General features: G+C 41.6%; 1 protein-coding gene across 1 annotated transcript in view; it reads right to left on the bottom strand.

The window, feature by feature from the left end:
- Positions 1 to 27,325, bottom strand: part of TENM1 (teneurin transmembrane protein 1) — a 238,034-nt gene that overhangs the window by 87,116 nt on the left and 123,593 nt on the right. Inside the window, exons 5-12 of the mRNA XM_015817351.1 lie at positions 27,113 to 27,265; positions 22,058 to 22,257; positions 17,613 to 17,823; positions 15,604 to 15,705; positions 15,165 to 15,359; positions 14,454 to 14,654; positions 6,625 to 6,810; positions 6,337 to 6,353 (exon numbers count right to left, since the gene is read on the bottom strand). Coding sequence (XP_015672837.1) covers positions 6,337 to 6,353; positions 6,625 to 6,810; positions 14,454 to 14,654; positions 15,165 to 15,359; positions 15,604 to 15,705; positions 17,613 to 17,823; positions 22,058 to 22,257; positions 27,113 to 27,265 — 1,265 coding nt within the window. The remainder of the gene's footprint in view (positions 1 to 6,336; positions 6,354 to 6,624; positions 6,811 to 14,453; positions 14,655 to 15,164; positions 15,360 to 15,603; positions 15,706 to 17,612; positions 17,824 to 22,057; positions 22,258 to 27,112; positions 27,266 to 27,325) is intronic.

Below are 27,325 nucleotides of genomic sequence, written 5' to 3'. Positions count from 1 at the left end.
CTAGGTGCTTTTAATTGTAAATAAACTGATTATAGTTTTTTATCTCCTGGTGGTCTCACGGTTGTGATTCTTTAGATATATATATATATATATATATATATATATATATATATATATATATATATATATATATATATATATATATATATATATATATATATATATATATATATATATATATATATATATATATATATATGAACTATAAAAATGCTATAAAATAGCATTCCTAGATGAACACAATAACAAAACAAGCATAGCAGTAAAAAAAGGAAGCAGTGGCCTTGAAATTGTTATAAACAGAACAATTCAAAAAACCTTGATCACAATTGTTTAAAGTCATCGTCTTTTTTAAAAAAAAAAAATAGAAGAATCAATTTAACTGTTCACTAAAAATACATACCGACAATCCAATTTCAGTTTCAACATCCAATCCAATTTCAAAGTATAGTACTCTTTCCAGAATTGTATAATAAGTTTCAACCCGACAAATTCATAATTGGAACACACCAAAGCACAGGATAACTGGATATGTGATGAACAGACTGCATTTCTGTGTCATAACTTTTGCTAGCGCATGCCTCATTACTGACAAAGGATATGCTGTGTACTCTCTAGCATTTTGTAAGGTCAATGATGGAGTTTATAAGAGGGGAACTGTCAACTTTATTTTGCAAGTGTGTTGAGCATTATTCTCATCACCCTACTAATGTGAGAAGCCCCTTAGGCTTTGCTTCATATCTTCTGAACCTGAAAAACACCTTAGAATGAATAATTTATCTGGCAGCTCCTTCAGTTGTGACAATTTAAATACATATTCTAAATGGGTTGTGAGTTCACGTGGGCCCACAAATTCAACTGTGGGAGTGGATCACAAAACCAAGCTACTGTACTTGGGAAGAAAAAAAAAAGACATGATGCGCAATCAATGCCCACCTTCTAAACTGAAAGATTTTCACTGTCTTAAAACTTCAACTCGGTTACAGCATGGTGGGAAAAAACAAACTTTCAAACTGTCCTTAAAGTTGGCCGTTAAATAGTGCCCGGATTGGTTGAAACAAGTCAATGAGGTTGCATCCAAATGAAATTTAATTGCAATTAAGTCAAATTAAAACCTGTGCATAAGATTAATCCTCCTCATTAATTTTCCCCTTCTTTCCTATCGACATTGTGATTGGGGACTGATTTTTAGAGGAATTCCATGGGGCACAGTTAAATTTGGAAGTTTCAGATGGTGCCTCCCTGTTCTACAACTGCAGAACTGAAGTTCAGAAAAAGAGAGAAAGAAATACTGTATATCTTCCACGTGGCCTTCTCCGCCTTGCAGTTCTCACATTCACAGCTTTTTAACTAATGGTGACTTTAACACAGAAGGAAGCAGAATGACAACCCACTACATTTATGTACTGAAATGAAAACAAATAAACCTTTCTGTATTAATTTGCCATTCGGCTGATTGAGATTAAGAGCCTCTGCTGTGTTTTAAACAGGCTATTTACGATCTGTATCAATGGAAACCACCATTAATCTAATCCTGTTACCTAAGTAGCCATTAGAATGGGTTTCCAGTGGAAACAATAAGTACAGTGTTTTTAATCATCAGTGTTATCTGTCTAAGGGTGCTGTATTGTCAGTTTGAAATACACACTGTGCTCAAGATATACCAGGGCTCCAATTCTTCTATAAGTCTATGCATTATTAGCCCTTTTTTCTCCCACAGACCTACCCAGAACATACAAGTATTGAACAAAAAGAGATGATTCTGTGTAGGAGAAGGCTAAAACATATAAGGAACGGCTGCTGGAATTGGGTACGTCTAGTTTAATGAAGAGAAGGACGAGGGGGGACATGATAGCAGTGTTCCAATATCTCAGGGGTTGCCATAAAGAAGAGGGAGTCAAGCTATTCCCCAAAGCACCTGAAGGCAGGACAAGAAGCAACGGATGGAAACTAAGCAAGGAGAGAAGCAACCTAGAACTAAGGAGAAACTTCCTGACAGTTAGAACAATTAACCAGTGGAACAACCTGCCTCCAGAAGTGGTGAATGCTCCAACACTGGAGGTTTTTAAGAAGAGACTGGACAGCCATTTGTCTGAAATGGTATAGGGTTACCTGCCCTGAGCAGGGGGTTGGACTAGATGACCTCCAAGGTCCCTTCCAACTTTATTATTATTATTATTATTATTATTATTATTATTATTATTGTTGTTGTTGTTGTTGTTGTTGTTGTTATTATTATTATTAATAGGCAGAGCCTTGTGGGTGGAGTCAAGAGAGGAATCAGCCTGGAGTCATTACATTCCCACAAGCAGCCCAAAGTCAAAACCCTCTTGAATTCCGTCAACTCTTATCTAGGGCCAATTTAGTGCTGATCCCTGCCAGAAAACATCAGACAGCATCCTGCTTCTTATGAAAGAAACCATATTATATGGTTTTAAACTTTTGTGCTTCTAACTGTGCACCACTCAGAGTCACCCTCAGTGTGAGATAGATGGTACCTAAATTTGATAATCTGTTTAAAATTGAACCAAGAAGATAAGAAGTAAAAACGTAGGGCTTTTTTTAAATGGAAATCCAGAAATTAAGCCGAAAGAGTACCTCAAACTAAACTGGGCAAACTCCATTCTCTTGATAAAATTCTGGTATGTAACCAACTTGTTCTTATTATATTAGAGAGCCATGTTTCCTGCATGCAATTAAAACATTTATGGACAAAAACACTTTGGGAACTCCCGAACGACGACTTGCCAAGACTTACTAGTAACCGACTTGGGGGGAAAGTATTATTTTTCATTAAAATGTAACAATTGTATTTCTACAGTGAAGGAATGCCTTCTGAAAAGATCTGAGAATTTTAGATTTGTATTAGAAATATAATTAGAAATTAGCCTTGGGGATAAAGGAAACAAAGATAAATGAACACTTTTAATAACTTGGCTAATATTTAAATCCTACAAAGGCAGAGAATATAAGAATCAGTGTATTTAAACTGTTTCATTTTCTTAAATTAATTTAAAGTGGATATATGTTTTCTAGCTATTCTCTTGATATCGTTTTGTACAGACTCACTATATCAAAGAAGTTCACTTAAGCTAATCTGGAACAAAACACTGCATTTAATTTTCAGGATGTCTAGTGAGGATTTTTTTTTTCTCCAAAAGTGAGGCAATAGCAGAGGAGACAGATGAGATCAGGACTTGCATCACCAAGCAGGGGAAAAACAGGGAATCTGCATCCCAGATCATACCTGGATAGCTTGCCTTCAGAAAACATGGGTGCTCCATCACTGGAGGTTTTAAAGAAGAGACTGGACAGTCACTTGTCTGAAATGGTATAGGTTCTCCTGCTTGAGCAGGGGGTTGGACTAGAAGACCTCCAAGGTCCCTTCCAGATTCTATTCTATTCTATTCTATTCTATTCTATCCTACCTTCTATTCTATCTTCTCTTCTCTTCTCTTCTCTTCTTATTCTATCTTCTATTCTATTCTATATTCGATTCTATTCTATATTCTTATTCTATCTTCTGTTCTATTCTATCTTCTCTTCTCTTTTCTTATTCTGTCTTCTATTCTATTCTATTCTATTCTATTCTATTCTATTCTATTCTATTATCTTCTATTATCTTCTATTCCTTATTCTTATTCTATTCTATTCTATTCTATCTTCTATTCTATTCTATTCTATTCTATCTTCTATTCTATTCTATTCTATTCTATTCTATTCTATTCTATATTGTATTCCTTTTTCTATTCTATTCTATTCTATTCTATTCTATTCTATTCTATTCTATTCTATTCTATTCTATCTTCTATTCCTTATTCTTATTCTATTCTATTCTATTCTATTCTATTCTATCTTCTATTCCTTATTCTTATTCTATTCTATTCTATTCTATTCTATCCTATCCTATCCTATCCTATCCTATCCTATCCTATCCTATCCTATCCTATCCTATCCTATCCTATCCTATTCTATTCTATTCTATTCTATTCTATTCTATTCTGATGATAATAGGTTAAGATCCAGAGTGCTGAAAAGTTCAGAAGGCTAAAAATGAAAGCTTCTGTTACCTTCTGAACTAATGCAGTTCAGTGGTTTAGGAGAGAGTCTTGAATAATGTGATTGAAAGTTGGCCAGTAGAGATGACTTTCTGTGGAAAGCAACATTCTGTGTCCTCTTGTGAGGAACTGCCAGAATCTTTGTCGCGTTGCTTGATTCACACTTCGCTTTCTCCTGGATCTTTTCGTGCATGAAACATTTTTACAGCTGATCTTTGAACTGTTGCTAGAACTCTGCTTCACACCTGGCTGGTGGTGGTTTGGCTAGAAGGGAAACAATTTTCTGCAAATGCCACAGTTTCGTAGTGGGGTGTAAGGGAAAAACTAGTCAATGAAAGTTTTTTTCCTACACATTTCCATGAGCAACTTCACCCATTAAATGTTCTCTTTGCCATTATAGCTAAGTGACAGAAGCTCTGCAGAAATTATTTTTCACACGTATCTTCTTCTGATTTCTAAAGAAACAGGTTCACCCATCTTCTTTCCTCAACCTGTTCCACAACCATCTCACCTTATGGTTTGAATTTACAGGGATTTGATTTTCTTTTGGAAGTTAAAGCCAACCCCTTCCTCGTCCACAATGATCAGACACACCTTTTATTTGCAGAAATATAGACAGCTAAGAGAGGAAACAAATGTTTCCAAAAGAAACTGACTTACTAAACTTACAAGGAAACTGCAGAGGGATTCTCAAGAACTCTTTTTCATGGCCCCCAAAACTGGAAGTAGAAATTATGGGTACAAGTTGCAGTGACCTAGATTTTGTTAAAGTATAAAGAAAAAAAAATTTCTGACTGCAAGATTTGTATAACTGCAGATCATTTTATCTCTGGAGGCTGTGGGATCTCTATCTCTGGAGGTTTATAAGAAGCTGGATAGCCAACTTTGACTGATACTTTAATTGGTTTTCCTATACACTGCAGAGAGTCAAGACTAGAAGATCTTTGTACTTCTTTCTAACTCTGCCATTCTGTGGTTCTACATCTGAGCTATTTCTCGTTCTTCTTAATACTGTGTGAGTTCCAGATGCATAACCAGAAACTAAGCTGAGTTATAAGTGCCAGAAAGACTCAGAGTAGGATAAAGTTTAGGCTGTTTCCCACGTCTTCTCCATTTCCCTCACTGGCCTTGTTATCCTTTTCAGACTCGCAAACTGTTTGTGATGCCACCCACCGCATCTTTTAGCTTTCAGAAGGACATGGATACGAAATCAGACAAAGTCCTTTCAAACAACTAAGCCAATTCCTCTACGGAGTTGTGTCATCTATAACACACCGTCAGCTTACACAAGACTTTAGAGCAGTGGTTCTCAACCTATGGGTTGCGACCCCATTTGGGGTCAATCGACCATTTCATGGGGATCGCCAAGCAAGGCTGTCCGCCATTTTTTCCCCCTTTTCCGGCGGGTGCCTTACCTCCCTTGAGCTGGGCCAGCTGGTGGTCGGCCTGCTCCGTCTCTGCCGCTTGCCAGCTACGCCTCGGCTGGCGCAGGGGGCAGAACCACGCATGCGCGGCACTCCCGGGCAGGGAAAGTCCTCGACTTATGACCGGTTGGGTAGTCCTCGACTTACAACCGGTTTAGTCCTCGACTTACGACCGGTTTAGTCCTCGACTTACGACCGGTTTAGTCCTAGACTTATGACCGGTTTAGTCCTCGACTTACGACCGGTTTAGTCCTAGACTTACAACTGGTTGGGGGTCACGGCATTAAAAAGGTTGAGAACCACTGCTTTAGAGAGCTTCCTTCTCTTGCAGTATGAAAGGCTGAAAGTTCCAGCCATGAAGCCTTCGGGGAGCTGTTTGTGGTGCTGATGTCCCTGACTTTGCTTAAAGGCACTTAGTTTGATGTCTCCCAAAGAGATTCAGCCTGACTACATCCACTGCCCCTTCTAGGCGGGAGACGTGAGAGAATAGTTTGACAGCCATGAAATAATCATGCCCCATCTTCCAGAAGTCAAGCTGTCTATTTAACTGCAGCTCTGAAGCCTTTGTTTTCAGTGTGATAGAATTTAGTGTTCTTGATCCAGGCACCGTGCAAACCAAACTGAATGTGCAGGCGGTGCAGAGAGTGGTGAGAATGGCCGAAAAGATCATTGGCAGTTCCCTTCCTCCCATCCAGGATGTAGCACAGAAGCGTTGCTTGAGCAGGGTCTGTAAGATTATCTGGGACACCACACATCCTCTTCACGACCTGTTTTCCTTGTTACCTTCTGGGAGGAGGGGGCTTCGTGGTATCCGTAGCAGAACATCCAGATTCAGCCATAGTTTCATTCCATACAGCATTAACCTTGTGAACTCTCAAGCTTCCTCCTTCCATTATATATTCAAGATGGACAGTATTTAATATTTATTTGCTATGTATATGTAGGGGTATGGGTCTATACATATGTTGTACATAGTATGTTTAGGTGTGTGTCATGTATGTGTTTCACTTTGAGAGGCAACTAAATTTCATTTTTGATGTGTGCCGTTGTGCCCACAGTAAAAAAAAAATGAAAATAAAGGTTATCTTATCTTATCTTATCTTGAGCTATCCCAGTTTGGGTCAGGTACACCCAAATCTCACCTATGGTACAGTGGTCTCCTTCCCATCCAGGGCTGCATTCGCATTTTCCATCTTTGCACTTTCCATGCTCCGTGCAGTGAGAATTACACGTCCGTTCTTCACAAGTGGGCCCTATCCAACCTTCTTCACACTGGCACGCTCCTTTCACACAAACACCATGGGCGCCGCAATCCAGTGTGCAGAGTTCTGTGAGAAATAAAAAATAGGAGATCCAGTTATTTAAAGAAATATTTAAAATTGGGACTGTTTGGTGTAGTACCGTAGTTAAAGTGCTAGCTTAGAAACTAGGAGACTTTTAATTCTAATCCCACTTTGGGTGACTTTGGGCCAGGCCCTCTCTCTCAGCCCAGTCCACCTGAAAAGATTATTGTTGTGGGGAAAATAGGAGAAAGAAGGAGTATTAGGTATATTTACTACTTTAGAATTACTTAAGAAGTAATAAAAATATAATACATAAAATAATACTGAATATATTGACTTCTTGGGATAAGAAAAATAAGTATACGCTTCTGAAGTAGTTTCATTTAACCAGCCCTCTAGGTGGTCTACAGGTCAATTTAAACCTGTACAGGATTCTCTGAACGACCAAAAATCAGCAAGTTATTATAGTTTATAATTCATACTTTGTAGTAGGGAAAAAAATCCTATTTCCTTAACATTTGCCTTATGTTTTTCCCCCCCTTTCCCCCTGCCTCAATGCAACTGTTTTTCTTCTATTAGACTTTGGGATTATCAGGAACAAAACTAATGTCGCTATATTAAACTCTACACACAGTCTTAAAATGTTAACACATTTTCATGTGCAGATTGTGAGAGAAGGAACAGGAACCACACACACTGGGCCTGACCTTGATCTCCATTTAGTCAAGTGTTGACTAAATGCATATCAGAATTGTATATAGAAGTTGTTTCAGTAAATGTGAGTTGTATCCTAACAAACAGACAAGATGGGACACACATTCAACCATCTATGGGCATGGTCCAGTCAAAACCTGTCTCCCCAAGTTTTTAAAAACTAGGTGTAATGGAGTTACTAAAATCAGAATGGTGGTAAATGCTTGGTGTCCTAATCTTGAAGGAAAGAAATTTGGTCTAGTGGTTTAGGTACCAGGCTAGAAACCAGGAATCTGTGAGTTCTAGTTCCACCTTAGCCATGAAAGCCAGCTGGGTGACTTTGGGCCAATTACCAGGAGATGGTAAGTTGTATTCCCACTTTAGGCATGAAAGTGCCTGGATGAGTTTGGGTCAGGGCCTCTCAGCCCAATAGACTTCACAGCGATGTTGTGGGGGAAATAGGAAGAGAAAGGAATCTTAGGTATGTTTGTCACTTTGAATTATTTATAAAAATAATAATGGTGGGGTAAAGCATATCTAAAAAAAAATAAAGATTAATTTAAAAGATTTGCAGATCCAGGGCCTTTTCCGAGCAACGTTTCCTGCAGAAAAACCAGTGGGATATAAAACCCCTATTACAATTTAAAAGGTGAAGCATAAATGTCTCCTCTACGTTTAAAAACAAATCTTGTTTTTGCCAACCTGGTGTAAGTCTAGTCGCTGATCCTGAAATTTAATTTATTTTGCCTCTGGGAGGTCTACTCGGATCCCACTCTGTAGGGTTTCTCTCGGCGTTATTAGCATAGTAGGAAGCTTTAATTGGTTGAGTGATGGATTATTCCATTAAAACTTTACAGTGATTAATCAATAGGGGGCAATTTGGTTTGGATGGCAGAGAGTTAAGGGCTTTCCTGCTATACTTTTGAGACTATTCTTCTTTGTTACTTTAAAGCAGACATGTCAAACACAAGGCCCCGGGGGCCGGATGCGGCCCGCGAAGTGGTTTCATGTGGCCCGTGAAGCCATCCTGGAAACAGTGAGGGAACGGCCCCCGCTGCCTTGGCCCTGGCCCAGGCCGGCCGGGAGCCAATGTACAATTTTGTGGTGGCCATCTTGGCACTTGCCCCGGTGGACCATGCCTAGGCACTTGCCCCGGTCCCATCCCCTTCTGCCGGAGACCCTCAGATCTGTCCCATTCCTGCCCAGGCCCCCATAGGCACCCTTGACGCGAATGATGTAGAACTGGCCACGCCCACCCAGTAGGCCATACCCACTTTATCCACGCCCACCCAGTAGGCTGCACCCACTCTGGCCACACCCACCCAGCCCCCCAAAGGCAACCGCAATGCTGATGCGGCCCTCAGTGAAATTGAGTTTGACACCCCTGCTTGAAAGGGAACAAGCTACAATGCTTTAAAGATAACCTTCCCTTTAAAAAAGAGGCACTGCCCACTTTTTAGGTTTTCCGTTACCTGAAAGAAAGGTGAATAAAGTTTTATTTTTGGTGTAAACTGATTAGGTTGCTACACTAAAACTTCTCGTGAGGGCGGCTGAGTCAGTGAATCCACTATTTTAATCAGCGAGAGCGAATGTTTAGTTGATTAACCAGCTGATTAAAGCTTAATGCATGCAATGTTAAATATAAAGTAAACAACTTTAAATAAGCTTCACCGCACAATTCAGCTTCATTTCCAGTAATTATCAGGGTTTTTTTAAAAAAAAACAACAACAACAACTTTAAACTGTCAGAAAACTATGTTAAGATGCAGCTGTAACCACAAGCTAAAATAACAACATCTGTTAGTTTCAAGAGGCAGCTCCTAAGAACTTTCTCCTTCGCATCCAAAAAGGAGATCACAATTATATGTTCTCATTTACATGAGCAAAGGAATCTCATACAAAGACCTCTTTGTTGTTAAATGTTTCAACAAAACCTGTTATCGGGTGCCTATTTTTTTTTTTTAACAGGCAGAGCAATTGCAATTGCAAATTGCAAAAGTGGTAATGATATTTCAGGTGCCAACAGTTAGAGTTGTAACTTTCACCAGGGTTCATTTGGATTTTAAGGATCAGAAGCAGCAACATTAGTTCATGTTGAGAACTAGTGACATATCATAGTTCATGACATATCAAATGATATATATGGCAGGGGGTTGGACTAGAAGACCTTCAAGGTCCCTTCCAACTCTGTTATTCTATTCTATTCTTTTCTATTCTGTTCTATATTCTATTCTGTTCTATATTCTGTTCTATATTCTGTTCTGTTCTATATTCTGTTCTGTTCTGTTCTATATTCCATTCCATTCCATTCTATTCTAAACAAGCCATTCAATTTCCTTTATTGTATATTCTGTTCTCTATTCTATTCTCTATTCTATTCTATTGTGGCACAGTGGTTAGAATGCAGTATTGCAGGCTAACTCTGCCCACTGCCAGGAGTTTGAACCTGACGCAGCTCGAGATTGACTCAGCCTTCATCCTTCTGAGGTCAGTAAAATGGGGACCCAGATTGTTGGGGGGAAAAGGCTGACTCTGTAAACAGCTTAGAGAGGCTGTAAAGCCCTATGAAGCAGTATATAAGTCTTATTGCTGTTGTTATATCTATCTATCTATCTATCTATCTATCTATCTATCTATCTATCTATCTATCCATCCATCCATCCATCCAACTATCCCTCCATCCCTCCATTGCCAGCAGTTTGATCCTGACGAGCTCAAGGTTGGGTCAGCCTTCCATCCTTCCAAGACTGGTAAAATGAGGACCCAGATTGTTGGGGGCAACATGCTGGCATTTGTAAACTGCTTAGAGATGTCTGTAAAGCACTATGGAGCAGTATATAAGTTTTATTGCTATTGCTATATCATCCATCTATCTATCTATCTATCTATCTATCTATCTATCTATCTATCTATCTATCTATCTATCTATCTATCTATCTATCTATTTATCATCGCTCTCTCTCAGATGATAAATAGATATCTATAATCTCTTTCTTTCTTTCTTTCTTTCTTTCTTTCTTTCTTTCTTTCTTTCTTTCTTTCTTTCTTTCTTCCTGTCCGTCCGTCCGTCCGTCCGTCCGTCCGTCCATCCATCCATCCATCCATCCATCCATCCATCCATCCATCCATCCATCCATCCATCCATCCATCCATCTATCTATCTATCTATCTATCTATCTATCTATCTATCTATCTATCTATCTATCTATCTATCTATCTATCTATCTATCTATTTATCTATCTATCTATCTATCTATCTATCTATCTATCTATCTATCTATCTATCTATCTATCTATCTATCTATCTATCTATCTATCTATCATCCATTGCCAGCAATTCGATCTTGACTCAGCCTTCCATCCTTCCGACATTGGTAAAATGAGGACCCAGATTGTTGGGGGCAATAGGCTGGCATTTGTAAATTACTTAGAGAGGGCTGTAAAGCGGTATATAAGTCTAAGTGCGATTCTGTTTAGCAACAGAAATTCAGATCCCAATTATGGTTGCAAATCCAGGATTGCCTGCAACCAAATGAAGGAAGATTTCCTCAAAGGACACCACCAATCTTAAGCATGAACTTTATTTGAAGTAACATAGACAGGACTAGGAATTCTCTTTTTAATAAATGCATCCTAAATTAGTCATTTCTGTATTATACCCTCTTTATCATTCGAAACTTGAGGGAATGTATGCAGTGTATCCTGCCTGTTTCCTGACACAGAATGATTTCATTTTTTATGGATTTCTAACTTGGTTATGTCAGCATGTTTGCTCTTGACTTGTAAGACCCTTTCCCTCCACCTGCTGCACTAACATAATGCAAAATGTGCTATATTATGAAGCATTGCTAGGCTCACTCTTGGCTCACTGTTGCTTGGCTAGAAGGAAAACACCTATCTGCAAATACAGTGATTTCTTTGTGTGAAAAAGGGGAAAAATATAGGATGAAAGCGTTCTTCCCATTTCTTTCCATGAACACAATAACAGAATAACACAGTTGGAAGGGACCTTGGAGGTCATCTAGTCCAACCCCCTGCTCAAGCAGGAGACCCTATACTATTTCAGACAAATGACTGTCCAATCTCTTCTTAAAAACTTCCAGTGATGGAGCACCCACAACTTCTGAAGGCAAGACGCTTCACTGGTTAATTGTTCTCACTGTTAAAATATTTCTCCTCTGTTCTAGGTTGCTTCTCTCCTTGATCAGTTTCCATCCATCACTTCTTGTCCTGCCTTCAGGTGCTTTGGAGAATAGGATGACCCCATCTTCTTTGTGGCAGCCCCTCAAATATTGGAACAGTGCTATCAATCAATAAATAGATAAAACCTCTTCTGTTGTTGCTCTTCCCCTTTCACACTTCGAGACTGTTACAGGTAATCCTCGACTTACAACAGTTCATTTAGTGACAGTCCAAAATTACAATGTCACTGGAAAAAGTGACTTATGACTGTGTTTCACAGTTACAACCTTTGCAGCATCCCCATGATCATATATGATTAAAATTCAGATGCTTCATATTTATGACGGTGACTGTCATGTGATCTCCTTTGGCGACCTTCTGACGAGCAAAGTCAATGGGGAAGCCAGATTCACTTAACAACCTGGGGACTACCTTATGAACTACAATGATTCACTTAACAACCGAGGCAAGAAAGGTTGTAAAATGCGGCAAAACTCACTTAACAACAGAAATTTTGGACTCAATTGTGGGCATAAGACGAGAACTACCTGTATATCTTCAGAGGCATTTATTCCGCTGCATGACTTAAATGAAAGCAACAAAGATATTTTTTTTTCCTTTTCCAAGAAGAGAAAGAAACCAAGATAACTTCAGTTCAAACATGAAAGTACAAAAACAGAATGTTCTATCGCCGCTCCGTTATGATTTCACGTATATATTTGAATTCTGGAAGCTGATTAATTTTTATCACCGTGATAAATATTGATTCTGAAGAGTTCTTGCTTGATTTGTTCTGTTCTTTCTCTCAAAAGGAGACAACTGAACCTACGTTAATTTAAGCAGCATTAAGAATTCACTTTGAATCTTTCATTTTAATTACTTAAACCAACACAGCTCTCTAAGGTATTTCTCCCCTTAATAACTTCTGACTTGTGCAATATATGGAAAGTAAAATTAATGCTAAATATTTTATAATCCATACATAAGAATCTCGCTCTACCAAAACATTTCCTAAACTACAGTTTTATATACATTACATTCATAACGTTAGTCATTGCCGGGTTAATTTATGCATCATTGTACTGAGATAGGAAATGGTGTCCTCCAACATTTTCCATGCTATCGCCATTCTGGTTATCTGCTGCGTCATTGTCTGCAGTAGATATAGAACCTGAGGTTGTACACATGTGCTTTTATATGAATAAATTTTGGAGAACAGTACTGGCTATCCGTCTTGCATGTCTTGTGCTTAATTGCCCGGGGACGTGCAAGATTCTGACTTTGTATGATGGTCTTCTTCTTACAGCTTTTATTTCCTGCTTCAGTGAAAATGAGCCAATACTGAAGACGTATACATCCAAAGACAAAAATTTATATTCTGACATTCATCCATTCAGAGTAGGTGCTACCCAACTCCTGAATCAACCTGGACTCTAGGTAGCTCACAATACCAAGAAATATTTTTTGCCCTTGTGTCAGAAGCACCGAGGTGCTTCCGGGTGGAAAGGATGAGCCGGTGACATCACCGTTGCTCTGGGGATGCCCAATTGTGGCTCTTTTTATGTCCCTGGGCAGGAGCTGGAGTGAAGGACAGGAGCTCAATCCCACCCCACAGCAACACTTGGGTCTCGAACATGGACTTGCTAACCTCCTGCCCAGCATTCAACCACTTCAGCCATCATGCTTCTACAAGGCAACATTTTAAAAAATAACAAATAAACAGATACCAGATCCAAGTCAATGAAGAAAACTCACATATACAAAGAACCAAAAAATATTTATAGCTCAGGGTTGAAATGAGAGGTCCCTGGTGTACAATAGCTTAGAGTTGAAAGGAGGCATCTTTGGTGCTCTCTGAGCTTGGTTGTTTTCTTGTAGATGTTTCATTACCCAAACTAGGGAACATCATCAATGCTAGTGCTAAGCATCAGCTGTCAGAGAGCACTAAGGACCCCTCACTCGCACATACACCAAACAGAGGCTACAATCACTCCATCCCATAGTTTGGGAGAAGAGCCGGGTTTTTAAGGTCCTCTGAAACACCATCAGAGTGGGAAAGACTTGGATTTCAAGGAGAACTTCATTCTCAGGAACTTAGAGACAGTGAGAGAAATTTTGCTAGTGCAGATGAGAAAGTAATAGTAAGAGCACTTAGACTTAGATATCACTTCACAGTGGTTTACAGCCCTGTCTAAGCAGTTTACAGAGTCAGCACATTATCCCCAACCATCTGGGTCCTCATTTTACCGACCTCAGAAGGATGGAAGGCTGAGTCAACCTTGAGCTGGTTGGGATCGAACTCCTGGCAATGGGATGAGAGATAGATAGATAGATAGATAGATAGATAGATAGATAGATAGATAGATAGATAGATAGATAGATAGATAGATAGATAGATAGATGACAGACAGACAGGCAGAACAATAGCACTTAGACTTCTATACCGCTTTGCAGCCTTCTCTAAGCAGTTTACAGAGTCAGCATGTTGCGCCCAACAATCTGGATCCTCATTTTATCGACCTTGGGAGGATGGAAGGCTGAGTCAACCTTGAGCCGGTCAGGATCGAACTGCCAGCAGCCAGGAGTCAACAGAATTAGTCTGCAGTACTGCATTCTAACCACTGCACCATTGGTAAATTCCTTTTGTGGTTCTCTTATTTTTCACATCCAGAATCAAATCATCAAACTTTCCTTGAAAGTTGACTATGAAGATGAACATTAGTAACCCACATATTCAGATGACAATACTCTTCTTTATTCAAAAGTAAACTGTTTTAATGCATTTGAGATGGATCAGAGCCAAGTCACCTTACCGGATGAGCAATCAGAGCCTGTCCACTTTGGGTCACAACTGCACAGCCCTGTCTCCAAGACAAAAGTGCCATGGCCAGAACACTGTTCTTGACAGATGGGAAGTGATGTTTCACAGTTGACTCCGCCCCAGCCCATGGAGCAATGGCATTCTCCTTGGACACAGACTCCATGCCCAGAACACATAGGATCTAAGCAGTCCTCTGGAAAATAAAACAGGGAAGCAAGGAGATGAAATAGCCCACAGAAATCAAATAAAAGTATCCTTACATTTTCAAGGAATAAGGTTTGAAGACAAACACACCCTTCCTTTTAAGCTTCAAATTGTCAAACTCTAAGTCAGGGGTCTTCAAACTTGGCCCTTTTATGACTTGTGGACTTCAACTCCCAGAATTCCTCAGCCAGCATGGTTGGGCACCAGGGACCAGTTCCATGGAGAGAGGTTTTTCCATGGATTGGAGAGTGTGTGGTTTTGTGTGCTGCCTGCATCCCGTGGATGGGGCTTTGCTTGTTTGTGCGAAGTGGTTGCTGGCATGCCACAGCCCTGTACCGGTCCACAGACCGGGGGGTTGGGGACCCCTGCCGTAGAGCATTCCACGAGACAATCTTTCACACACCCCTTTCGGCATGCAGTGCGAAGGCTTTTTAAGTCCTGAACTTTTTGACACTTTGGAAACAGTATTCCAGGAACAAAAAAAAAAAAAGAGACCCACCTTCTTCGCATATCTCTCCTTTATAACCGGGGACACAAATGCAAATTCCCATGATACATGTGCCGTGCCCAAAGCAGGTGGGGTCAATGCACTGCTCCTCTGGGACATCGCATTCGGCTCCCTTCCACCCGTTGCGACAAACACAGTGACCCTGTTCATATTCCCCGTTTCCACTGCATAAAACTGGGCAGGAATCTGTGGAAGGAAGAGGCCACTCGGCGTCAAACATCTGCATCAGATCATGTTCTCATCCAAGAAGCGTCTGCGGTTCTAACTTTCGCAGAAAAGTGAAATGTTTTCAAAGGGGGGGAGGGGAAACCCAAGGAAGTCCAGTTGCCTTTTGAAAAAAAAAAAGCATCACTGGGATGGTGGAGAATCTTGATAGACAGGTAGGCATGTTTGTATATTTGGGTGAGTGGGTTCAGTTTCAAATCTGTACCTCGTGCGCAATCAGGACCAAGGAATCCTGGGAAACAGTGGCAGTGGCCAGAAATACATTCTCCATTTCCGTTGCAGTTAGTAGAACAGTCATCCATGACTTCTGTTCGGAGAAAGACCAAAACAAACAAACAAAAAGAGAAGAAATGCACACTTGGTGTGAAAGCTACCTTTTCAAACAAGGCATAGCACACCACACAATCCTTTGGCAGGGGATGGCAGTGACTAGTCCCATTCCTAGCACTCAGCATCATCGTAAATTAAGGTATCTCTCCAACAATGTGAATATATTGTCTCAACATATAACGCCTCAGTTGTCTCAGCCATTAATTTTCCCAGTTTTAATTCAAACTTAACTTCGGCCCTCACTCCATATTTAAGAGGTCCCTAAAGGGGCATGCATAAGTGTCCTGGTGCACCTATCGTCCCTGTCACATTTTGATTTTCTTATTTTCTTTGTTAGAATCTGTAATTTTGTTTCACCAATAAAAATAAAATAAATAAACAAATATTGCCTGAGTTTGCATATTTCCAATGGAGCATGCCAATGGGCTCTGTGTGTGTTTTTTTCTCATCTGGTTCCTTCTGTTAAGGGAAATGGCAAACCACCCAGAGCTGATCTGTGCAACATGGGTTGAGTAATCCTGCAGGGACTTACTGTAGCTTCTACTACCCCACGGGTCTTCAAACTTGCCCCTTTTATGACTTGTGGACTTTAATTCCCAGAATTCCTCAGCCAGGCATGCTAGCTAAGGAATTCTGGGAGTTGAAGCCCACAAGTCTTAAATTGGCCAAGTTTGAAGACTTCTGAGGTAGAGCAAACAGCATTATTGGGGTCCTTTACAAGCCAGAATCATAAACCAAGATTTCTTGGAGAATGAATTCTGCTTGGCGTGGGAGCCAGAAGCCATGTTTCTCAGATACAGTTGACATTTTAAGCAACCTTGTTCATGGAAAGTGCGGAGAACTGAGAACTGAAGCTTCCCATTTCATCTGAACGTATTCTGCTGCGTTTGCATTCCTATTAAATTAATCTTGAACTCCACGGTACTGAAACCACCAGAAAAATCTCAATGTTCCCGCACTACTATATAATTGCATTTCAGAATTCCACGTTCCCAACAAATCTGGAAAGAAATCCAAATTGTGAGTGGCAGGTGGACTCTTTTTCTATGAAAAAGTATCTGAGTTTATATATCATGCTAAGCCATTTCAATTTGATTATTTATTTGTTTTAAAAAAATCTGGCTTAGTCAAGGTTAGTCAAGGTATAAATCCTTGCCAATTGTAATTATTCACACTAACCTTGTTTATATAAACTGATTCAGAGCCTTTCCCAACTTAATAAACCCCAAATATGTGGAGCTGATGAAATAACAATCACAGATACATCTGCGGCACACTGTAGGTACTGAGACCCTACTGCAGGGGTGTCAAACTCAATTTCATTGAGGGCATCAGAATTGTGGTTGCCCTCGGGGGGCCGAGTGGATGTGGCCTACTGGGTGGGCGTGGATGGAGTGGGTGTGGCCTACTGGGTGGGCATGGCCAGCTCTACATCGTTCGCGTCAAGGGTGCCTGTGGGGGCCTGGGCAGGAGTGGGACATATCTGAGGGTCTCTGGCAGAAGGGGGTGGGACTGGGGCAAGCACCAAGGCATGGTCCATTTCTTCATTCCTCACAAAGGGTGACACCTCCCCAGCATGCACCCAGGGGGCGGGGCCGACACGGCAGGGGCTGGTTCCTCACTGTTTCCAGACGGCCTTGTGGAGCTAAGACTGAATGCATTTCAGCATAGATGGCCACCACAAAATTGTACATTGGCTCCCGGCCGGCCTGGGCCAGGGCCAAGACAGCGGGGGCCATTCCCTCACTGTTTCCAGGATGGCTTCGCAGGCCACATGAAACCACTTCGCGGGCCACATCCGGCCCCCGGGCCTTGTGTTTGACATGTCTGCCCTACTGCCTCCATCAAATCTAAGAGAAAAAAAATATATGAAGTATCTCTTACCAATTGCTGTTGTTAACATAAGCACTTGCTCCACCTTCTTGCCATCGTTGTAAAATGCCATGTGCCAGGCTCCTTGGTCCATATATTCTATGAAACCAGTTTCTTGCATGGACATTAAAATTAGATTTCTGGGCCCCTGGTGAAGTTCTTCCGAATGTCTTGGTTCCTGTTTAATTAGCTGTTTTCCATCCATTAGTTTTACAAAGTCAAACTGAAAGAGCACAGATTACAGAAATGATCAAATGAATCCTCACTGCCTTTCATCTCAGATGAATCCTTTATTTATTTATATTCCATTCCTTTTCTCCTTGACACGGAGAGCAGGGCGTTGTCTCTTCAAAGTTAGTTCCAAAAACCAAGTTAAACTTGGTTGAAGTTCACTGATTCCTTCCATGACCATTAAAAAGGGGCTGGTTTAGTGCTTTGTGAATTAGATACTAATGACCTGACTGTGATTGAAGTATAGATGTATTTGAACAAATATTTTAATCAGATTTGGGCACAAAGCATTATCCTCCAGCAGAAAATACAGACCTTCTGAGTTGGACACCAATAAAGGTGTTTGCTCTACATTCAACATAGCAATAGCACTTAAACTTACAGTATATACCACTTCACAGGGCTTTACAGCCCTCTCTAAGCAGTTCACAGAGTCAGCCATATTGCCCCCACCAATCTGGGTCCTCATTTTACTGACCTTGGGAGGATGGAAGGCTGAGTCAACCTTGAACTGATCAGGATTGAACTCCTGGCAGTGGGCAGAGTTACCAGGGCTCTCCTTTTATCTAACCCTAATATTCTGCTCTATATATATACCGTAGGAATTCTAGGAAGATCCTCATTTATCCAGTCTTGAAGAAGTTTCCCAACATGGAGTGTGATTTGTATTTACTGTTACTTCTTTCAGACCAGAATATCCTTCCATATTGTCCAGTTTTGTACTACCATCTGTACAATATTTCTCACCCTGAATTAAGTTTGGGCACATTTACTAATCATTTTTACTCACACTGTTTTTATTTTATTATGTTCTCCTTTATTTTTAGATCTCATTTACTCATTGCATTTCTCTTTTATATAGCAATTCTACCATTAGATATTTTACTGTATGGGTGACCATTTATTCAGGGACCTTTCAAAGTTATGACAGTGCTGAACGAATAGTAGTTGCAACCAATTCTTCAAATTCTGACCCCAGCAGTGTTCCCACGATCACGTGATAAAAAATTTGGGTGCTTGATGACCAGCCTTTCATTTATAATTGGTTTTAATGTCTTTTTATGTTTTAACTGTACTGTATATGTAACTGTAAGCAGCCCAGAGTTATCCTATGGTGAGATGGGCAGCCAATAAAAGAAGTTCTGTTTTCTCCTGCTAGTGCAAGGGTAGTCTGCAGACCATGGAGAAGGGAATGGACTGACAAGACACACTTTGTTCTGATGATAGTTGAAGCAGGAGTGGAGGCTACTTGGGCAAAGTTGGTGGCAGTACAGGAAGTGCTGTTCAGGGTGATGGTGGCTCTGGTGGAATCGGATGGACGAGGGCTTCCTAAAAGTGCAGGACATACTCTGCAGCTCATGTTGGAAAGGCTTTTGGAAAACCAACTTGTGGGTTTCATCACTGGAGGCTCGTAACAAGAGCCTGGACAACTACTTGTCTGAAATGGTATAGGGCAGGGGTGGCGAGCCTATGGCACGCGTGCCAGAGTTGGCACTCAGTGTCCTCTCTGTGGGCATGCATGCCGTTGCCCCAGACCCGCCTCCCCCCATGGCCCCCTCCTCACCAGCAGCCCCCCAGAGGAAAGTTGCCACCGAGCGCAGTCCACATGGAGCAGCGCAGTCAAGGACATGGCAGCTGGGCAACAGGGACAAGACTCCGCCCTCACGCCCTGTCATGTGCAGATGATGCTGTGAGGCACGGCCGGAGAGTGTGGCTGCCATGGCGTTGCTGGGCTGTTTGGGTGATCTGCGGCAGGCCGTGGAGGCAGTGGGTGGCCCTGTGGGTTGATGGGGCAGGGCGGGATGGGGGTGGAGCGGGGGCAGGCAGTGGGGTGGGGCTGGTTTTCAGGCACTCAGTCGCTAAAAGGTTCACCATCACTGGTATAGGGTCTCCTGCTTGAGCTTCCAAGGTCCCTTCCAGATCTATTCTGTACAGTAAAGTTTCAAAGAGCTTCAGTGAGAAGTGGACGGGAGTCCAATACTAACAAGACCTGCAGGTCTTCTGCTCACTTGGCCCAACCGTGTTCCTGCAAAGACTCATGAAGGTCCAGCAGCTTCCAACTCACTGAAGCTTGCTGTTCGGTTCAGAAATTTATTTATTTATTTATTTATTTATTTACATGGATTTATATGCCACCCTTCTCCCTATAGGACTCAGGGCGGCTTACAGCATATTAAAACACATAAAACATCGTCCCCCCATAAAAACCTATTAAAAACCAAATATTTTTTTTCGCTGTATAATTAATTAAGATTTAAATTAAAATTGTCCCTATTTAAAAATTCTCCCTAGGCCNCGTTCCAGAGGGTGGGGGCACCCACAGAGAAGGCCCTCCCCCTGGGGGTCGCCAGCCGACACTGCTTGGCCGACGGCACCCTGAGGAGGCCCGCTCTGTGGGAGCGTACCGGTCTGTGAGAGGGGATCTGTGGCAGAAGGCGGTCTCGGAGATATCCAGGCCCGATGCCATGGAGCGCTTTAAAGGTGGTAACTAACATTCCCCTTAAGGATTAAAACCTAAGAACCACCTGTATATGGCCTTAGGGCTGTGATAAACCACTTTGATTTGCTCCCTTATCTTAGAAGAAAGTAAAGCCCTGAACTTTCCATGCTGAAGGCTTTCGGTTCAGGAACGTCATGGAAACTTTGCATTTCTCTTTGAGAAACTGTAGTCCAGAAAAGACAGCAGAGAGTGCAACAGCCCGATGTTAATTGGCAAATATTGCTTGCATAACAATCCGTGACCAAAATTCCACAACACTTATGTAACACTGGACTGCTTATCATTTCATCCAAAGGGCTGGGATGAAGGGAAAAGTGAGAGGAATCAGCAAAGACAATTTACGATGTCTCCCATTTTTGTTTAATTTGTTGCCTTTCTAAAAAATAGACAGATTAAGTTAGGCAGAAGCTTGGCCTCCCCTGTTACTTGCTAACTCAGAAACGAAACACGGAAAGCTGTGCCATATCATTCGAAAATCGTATTTGGGGAAACTTGCACAAAGCTTGTATGCCGTTAAATGTTCCCTGATCACTGTTGTCGTTCCATGGCTTTTGTAAGAACAAAAGCACTGCCAATTAACAATTTCCACCAAGTGATTTTTCCCATACGCACAGACTATTCAAAAGGCAGAAGAGCATATTGTTGTGGAGAAGCAGCTGGGGGGACAAAATGGAAACTATTTATTTATGAAGACACAAAAATAAATGTGTATGTTCAGTGAAGACAGTTCCCTCACCCTGGGAGAGTTCAAATCTAAAGACGGGTGTGAATCGTTATCCTTTATTGCTAAAGAAAACAAACAATAAAGGCAAATCTCTTTTTCTGTTCAGTGCTATGAGATATTCCTTCAAAAAGCTGTCAAAAGGTGTTAATTAAATGAGGTTGATTCACTGTCTGGAAAAGATTTATACAGGAACAAAAGACAAAAGTCAGGTTGTAGATGTTTCTGGGACGGTTTGCAATTCACCCCAGCAGGTAGTAATAACTATGATAAGGTATTCTAAATATGGGGGCAAAGAATTTTTTTCTTTAGACATTTCTCTAGATTAGCCATAGACTATGGCTAATCTAGAGAAAAGAAGGACTAGGGATGACATGATAGCAGTATTTCAGTATTGGAGGGGCTGACTCAAAGAAGAGGGGGTCAAATTATTCTCCAAGGTACCAGAGGGCAGGACAAGAAACATTGGATGGAAACTAATTAAGGCGAGAAGGAACCTGGAATCAAGGAGAAACTTCCTGACAGTGAGAACAATTAACAGTGGAACAACTTGCCTCAAGAAGTTGTGATTGCTCCATCACTGGAGGTTTTTTAAGAAAAGACTAGACAGCTACTTGCCTGAAATGGTATAGGGTCTCCTGCTTGAGCAGGGGGTTGGACTAGAAGACCTCCAAGGTCCCTTCCAGCTCTATTCTGAATTGAAATTCAAATTCAAACGACTATCTACTGTTACAATAAAATTATAGTTGGAAAATTTCCTCTGTTTCATGGCTCTGGCAAAATTCTTCCCCCCGCCCTCCGCATGCTTACATAAAATGAAGAAAAATTCTTAATTGCTAGGTAAGAAGAATTAAAAAAAAAGACCCCCATTAGTTCAGAAGACACCAAAAAGCAAGGTTGTTCTTGAACGAGCCCTTTAAGGGTGAACCTCACTCTCCTTTTGGAGAGAGCACAACGCGCTGTGAAATAGCCAGCTTTTTAAAAACTGAGACAAAATTAAAATACCTGGGTGTGAGTGGGAGGAATATTGCGTCTGCCATAAATCCCAAGCAGGGAATCCTTTGCCAGAGACACATTAAATTTCAAGTACAACGGATGATGGATCGTGATCTGGAACCGCCAAAAGAGGCCTGGTGGGATGGTCTGCATCACCTGATCTCCAATTTCAATTTCTCCCGTGTCTATGGCCTGTCCTTTCTGAAATACTATATCTCCAAAAAAACAAAAGGGCAAAAAAAAGGAAAGTTACGAAGAGAACATGCTTTTCAAAGGCATTTAAAAAGGTATTAAGTGAGCAGCCTGCAATTCAAGACAACTTTGCTTCTGAAGGGAAAACACACTGGAAGCAGATCATATAAAACCCCAGGTAGCTGGAGGAATCTTTGGGGCCCAAAGAAGCAGTCCCAAACCTTTGCGGCTGGGCAGCCCGGCTGGGGTGGGGGAAAGAGGGGAACCTGGCTATGCGAGCAACGGGCCGGTGTGCACAGGTGTGCACACAGCTCCACTCACGCAAGAGAGAAGAGAAGCCTTTGGGGTGCCACTTGTGGGAGTGGAGTGGACCTACGTGCGCCAGGTCTGCCTCTTGTGCGGCCCGTTTCCGAATAGGCCATGTCTCGCTGTGGGCCACAGCCCGGGGACTGGGGACCCTAAAGGATAGCTTTGAATATTATCGATGCTTGGAAAGAGAAGACCCTTAAAGGAGAATATCTGTACAGTAGCTTAGAGTTGAAATGAGGCATCTTTGGTGCTCTCTGAGCTTAGTTGTTTTCTTGCAGACGTTTCATTACCCAACTAGGTAACATCATCAGTGCTAGACTGATGATACTAGATAGTTTGAGTACTGAAGCGTCTGCAAGAAAACAGCCAAGCTCAGGGAGCAGCAAACATAAGATCGTGTAGTGCACAAATGGACCTCTTTCTTTCTTTCTTTCTTTCTTTCTTTCTTTCTTTCTTTCTTTCTTTCTTTCTTTCTCTCTCTCTCTCTCTTTCTTTCTCTTTCTCTTCTCTTCTTTTCTTTCTTTCTTTCTTTCTTTCTCTTCTTTCCTTTCCTTCTCTCTCTCTCTTTCTTTCTCTTCTTTCCTTTCCTTTCCTTTCCTTTCCATTCCTTTCTTTCCTTCCATCCTTCCTTCCTCCCTCTCTCTCTCTCTCTCTCTCTCTCTCTCTCTGTCTCTCTCTCTCTCTCTCCTTTCCTTTCTTTTCTTCCTTCCTCCCTCTTTCTTTCTTTCTTTCTTTCTTTCTTTCTTTCTTTCTTTCTTTCTTTCTTTCTTTCTTTCGTCCCTGGGCAAAAGTCTCATTTCCCAACAACACAGCTGAGCTAGCGTTGGGAGTTCTGACATTACTCCACAGAGATTAAACAAAGACAAAGGACTTTTAGCACTACATAGGTGTTAATCACTTCACTGGGCTCCACAAATGCCTTCTTAACACATCTCTAAGCTTTACACTTCTTTTCCTCCACATCACACTCTTGACCCAGCTTGATTCTGGGGTTATTTGTTTCTTTTTGAAACAAAAAGAAGCAAAGAAACAAAGAAAAAAGAGGGAGAAAGGGACTGAACAGGTCCATTGATTAATACTGTAAATAAACAAAGAAGATACATTTTGGGAAACAATTTTTTTTGATACCTTGGGCATAATTAGCAACCTGCAAAATATAGGCTCTTCTAATTTCTCGTCTCAGAACCAGGGTTTGGGAGCTTTGGGGCATTTCCTGGGGAATGTTGCTTCTGCTAAAGTAGCAGAGAAGTGGGAAGTGGTGGTAGGGAAGGAACTTGTACATAAACAGAGAGCAAACCCTACCCCCTCCTAGCACTGATGATGTTGCCTAGCTGGGTAATGAAACATCTGCAAGAAAATAACTAAGCTCAGAGAACACCAAGGACCCCACAGAAGGAACCATTTATATTGTTGTCATGTACAACTCTTCACAACCTCATGGACCTCAGTATGCCAGGCTCTCTTGTCCTCCTGTCTTCCAGAGCTTGCCCAAATTCATGTTCGTTGCACCAATGATACTATCTAACCATCTCATCCTCTGCCGTCCCCTTCTCCTTTTGCCTTCCATCTTCCCCAACATCTTCCCCATCTTTCTTCTCATTTGGTGGCCAAAGCATTTGAGCTTCAGTTTCAAAATCTGTCCTTCCAAAGGTTTGGTTTCTTTTAGGATCACTATTTATGAGCACAGAGCGAAGATTAGTTCTGGCCCCTAAGCTGTGTAGATACATTTAGGTGGCTGAATTTAAGGTCCAAAAGAATTGGCTAAGCCCGTCTTGCTTATTTTTAAGAGTAGCAGCTTGTAAACAGTTTCTTTTTCTCCTAAGCGCTGCCTGAAATTACTTTGGGGTTTCTCTTCAAGAGAATTTAATCTGAGCCACAAGAAAAGCTGGAAGATGACAAGACTTTTCAGATATTGTCTGGAACTGTTTATAAGCCTATGCCCAATAGGCCAAGTGGATGTTTAAAAACATTTTCCTGATACTGACGCAGTGTCGTTACCATACTGATTATGCTGTCTGGGTACAAAGCAGGAACTCTAAAGTCAAAGATACAAGCCACATTTTTAAAATCGAATGTAATGTCGGTCCAGGTGGATGGCTTTTAAATGGGATGGTAGCTGTTTTGTCATTTTTCAAAAATGGCACAACCCAGTCTTCAGGGAAATGAATAAACATGGGTGGGTATATATGCCAAATTATACTGGGAGATGTAATTTCAGCGTGACACAATCCCATTATAGAAATGTTCTTTCTTGGCAGAATTACCCCTTACCAACTCTTTCATACTAGGCTTTGCTGTGCTATAATGAAAGGCCAAAATGTTTTTGATGAGCTAATCTCAGCCGGCTGCAAATGTACAGATAGTCCTTGACTTACAACAGTTTGTTTAGTGACTGTTGAAAAAAAGTGACTTATAACCCTTTTTCACACTTATGACCATTGCAGCATCCCCATGGTCACGTGATCAACATTTCAATGGCAACTGTCTCTCATTTATGACCGTTGCAGTGTCCCGGGGTCACATGACCTTCTGACAAGCAAGGTCAATGGGGAAGCCAGATTCACTTAACAACCGTGTGACTAACTGAACAACTGCAGTGATTCTCTTAACAACTGTGGCAAGAAAGGTTGTAAAATGGGGCACTCAACAAATGTCTCACTTAGCAGCTTAAATTTTGGGATCCAAAACTGAGGACTATCTGTATTTCCTGTTCAGAGTCACATTCCCTTCCTGTAATGGCACGTCGTTGGGTAGGGCTTTCTTCTAAGACGTTTCTTCTTTAAAAAAAATATTTCAGAATCAACATTTATTTTCCTCCAATGGGATGAGAGCTGGGAGGAAATAAAAGGATCTTGAGTATTTATTTTCAATCCAAAACTGGTCCAGAAAACCTATAGGATGTACTGGTTAAGGCAGGGGTGTCAAACTCAATTTCATTGAGGGCTGCATCAGCACTGTGGTTGCCCTCGGGGAGGGGCGGGTATGTGTGGCCAGGGTGGGTGCGGCCTACTGGGTGGGCATGGATGGAGTGGGTGTGGCCTACTGGGTGGGCATGGCCAGCTCTACATCGTTTGCGTCAAGGGTGCCTGTGGGGGCCTGGGCAGGAGTGGGACAGATCTGGGGGTCTCTGGCAGAAGGGGGTGGGACCAGGGCAAGCGCCAAGGATGGTCCATTTCTTCATTCCTCACAAAGGGTGACACCTCCCCAGCATGCACCCAGGGGGCGGGGCCGACGCGGCAGGGGCTGGTTCCTCACTGTTTCTGGATGGCCTTGTGGAGCTAAGACTGAATGTGTTTCAGCATAGATGGCCACCACAAAATTGTACATTGGCTCCCGGCCGGCCTGGCCAGGGCCAAGGCAGTGGGGGCCGTTCCCTCACTGTTTCCAGGATGGCTTTGCGGGCCACATGAAACCACTTCGCGGGCCGCATCCGGCCCCAGGCCTTGTGTTTGACATGTCTGGGTTAAGGTATTTGATGTAGTACTGGGGAGAGACAGCTTGAGAATCATCCGGATGCAGAATTAACTGATTCAATTGCACTTTTTTTTATCTGATTCAAAAAGTCAATTCAATTAGGAGATTCAGGCCAAACATGCTTAAGTCAAATCTGAATCAAGTAGCAGCAGTACTCTCATATATATTGCCTTGCCCCATTTCTTCTCGTCTCTATTTGCCTCATTGATTTCTCTGTGTTTTTGTATGTGTTTTAAGCCATTTAATGTGAAATCACATCTGATCTGATCTGTTTCCAGCTTTCAGGTTTACGTAAAAATCCTCAGAATGACAGCGATGGCGTTCTTACCACAAAGCCAAAATGGGACCCTGTTAAATCATGTATTAGAAGGAATATGGTAGGACTTATGGAAACCAATCTTCTGAGACATCATGCATCGGATGAAGCGAGCTGTAGTTAGAAAAGCTTAAATCTTTTAGAAAAATGTGTTAGGCACACCAATTCTTGATTTTTTGGTTAAAATAGACTAACACTGCTCTACCCTTACAATATAGCACAATACAAGAATCAGGTTGGCCTAATGGTTAAGATACTAGGTCAGAAACTGGGAGATGTTGAGTTCTGGTTCTGCCTGAGGCATGGAAGGTGAATGAGGAATGTTGGGCCAGTCACCAGGAGATGGCGAGTTCTAGTCCTACCTTAGACAAAAAGGCTGACTAGATGGCTTTGAGTCAATCACCAGGAGACTCCATTGCAAGTCCCACCCTAGGTATGAAAGCTGACTGGGTGACTTTGGGCCAGTCACCAGGAGATGATCTCACTCTCTCAATCTAACCCACCTTACAAGATTGTTGCTGTTTGTAAAATAGGAGGAAGAAGGAGCATTTAGGTATGTTCACCACCTTGACTTACAATACAAAGTAATAAACAAGGGATAAAAATCTAATAAACAAATCAGTAATATTAACTCGGGGAACATGCAGGTCAATTGGGTTAATTGCATGCCCTCACTACACAAAACCATTCAGACTTCTGGTCTTGCCTGCGACGTCAGAGCATCTCCCATGATAATTTATACACTTGATGAAAAAAGCTAGAAAACAAGATACCTTTCCTTTCTGTTTTATCTGACACTTTCCCTCCAATGGGAGCATATGTTGTATCCACAGATTCTGTGAGTCTGTTTCCTTTACTGAGTCCGTTTTCATAAAGCTGTCCATCAACTGGCTGCAACTGCCAAGTCAGGCCACATAAATGTACTGCTGTTAACGAAAGAAAGAAAGAAAGAAAGAAAGAAAGAAAGAAAGAAAGAAAGAAAGAAA

The sequence above is a fragment of the Protobothrops mucrosquamatus genome, unplaced genomic scaffold (genome assembly GCF_001527695.2).
Source record: "Protobothrops mucrosquamatus isolate PMUCROS unplaced genomic scaffold, P.Mucros_1.0 scaffold578, whole genome shotgun sequence".
In the NCBI taxonomy this organism is placed as follows: domain Eukaryota; kingdom Metazoa; phylum Chordata; class Lepidosauria; order Squamata; family Viperidae; genus Protobothrops; species Protobothrops mucrosquamatus.
The sequence above is the reverse complement of the archived record's forward strand: the minus strand, read 5'-3'. Positions and strand labels throughout refer to the sequence as shown.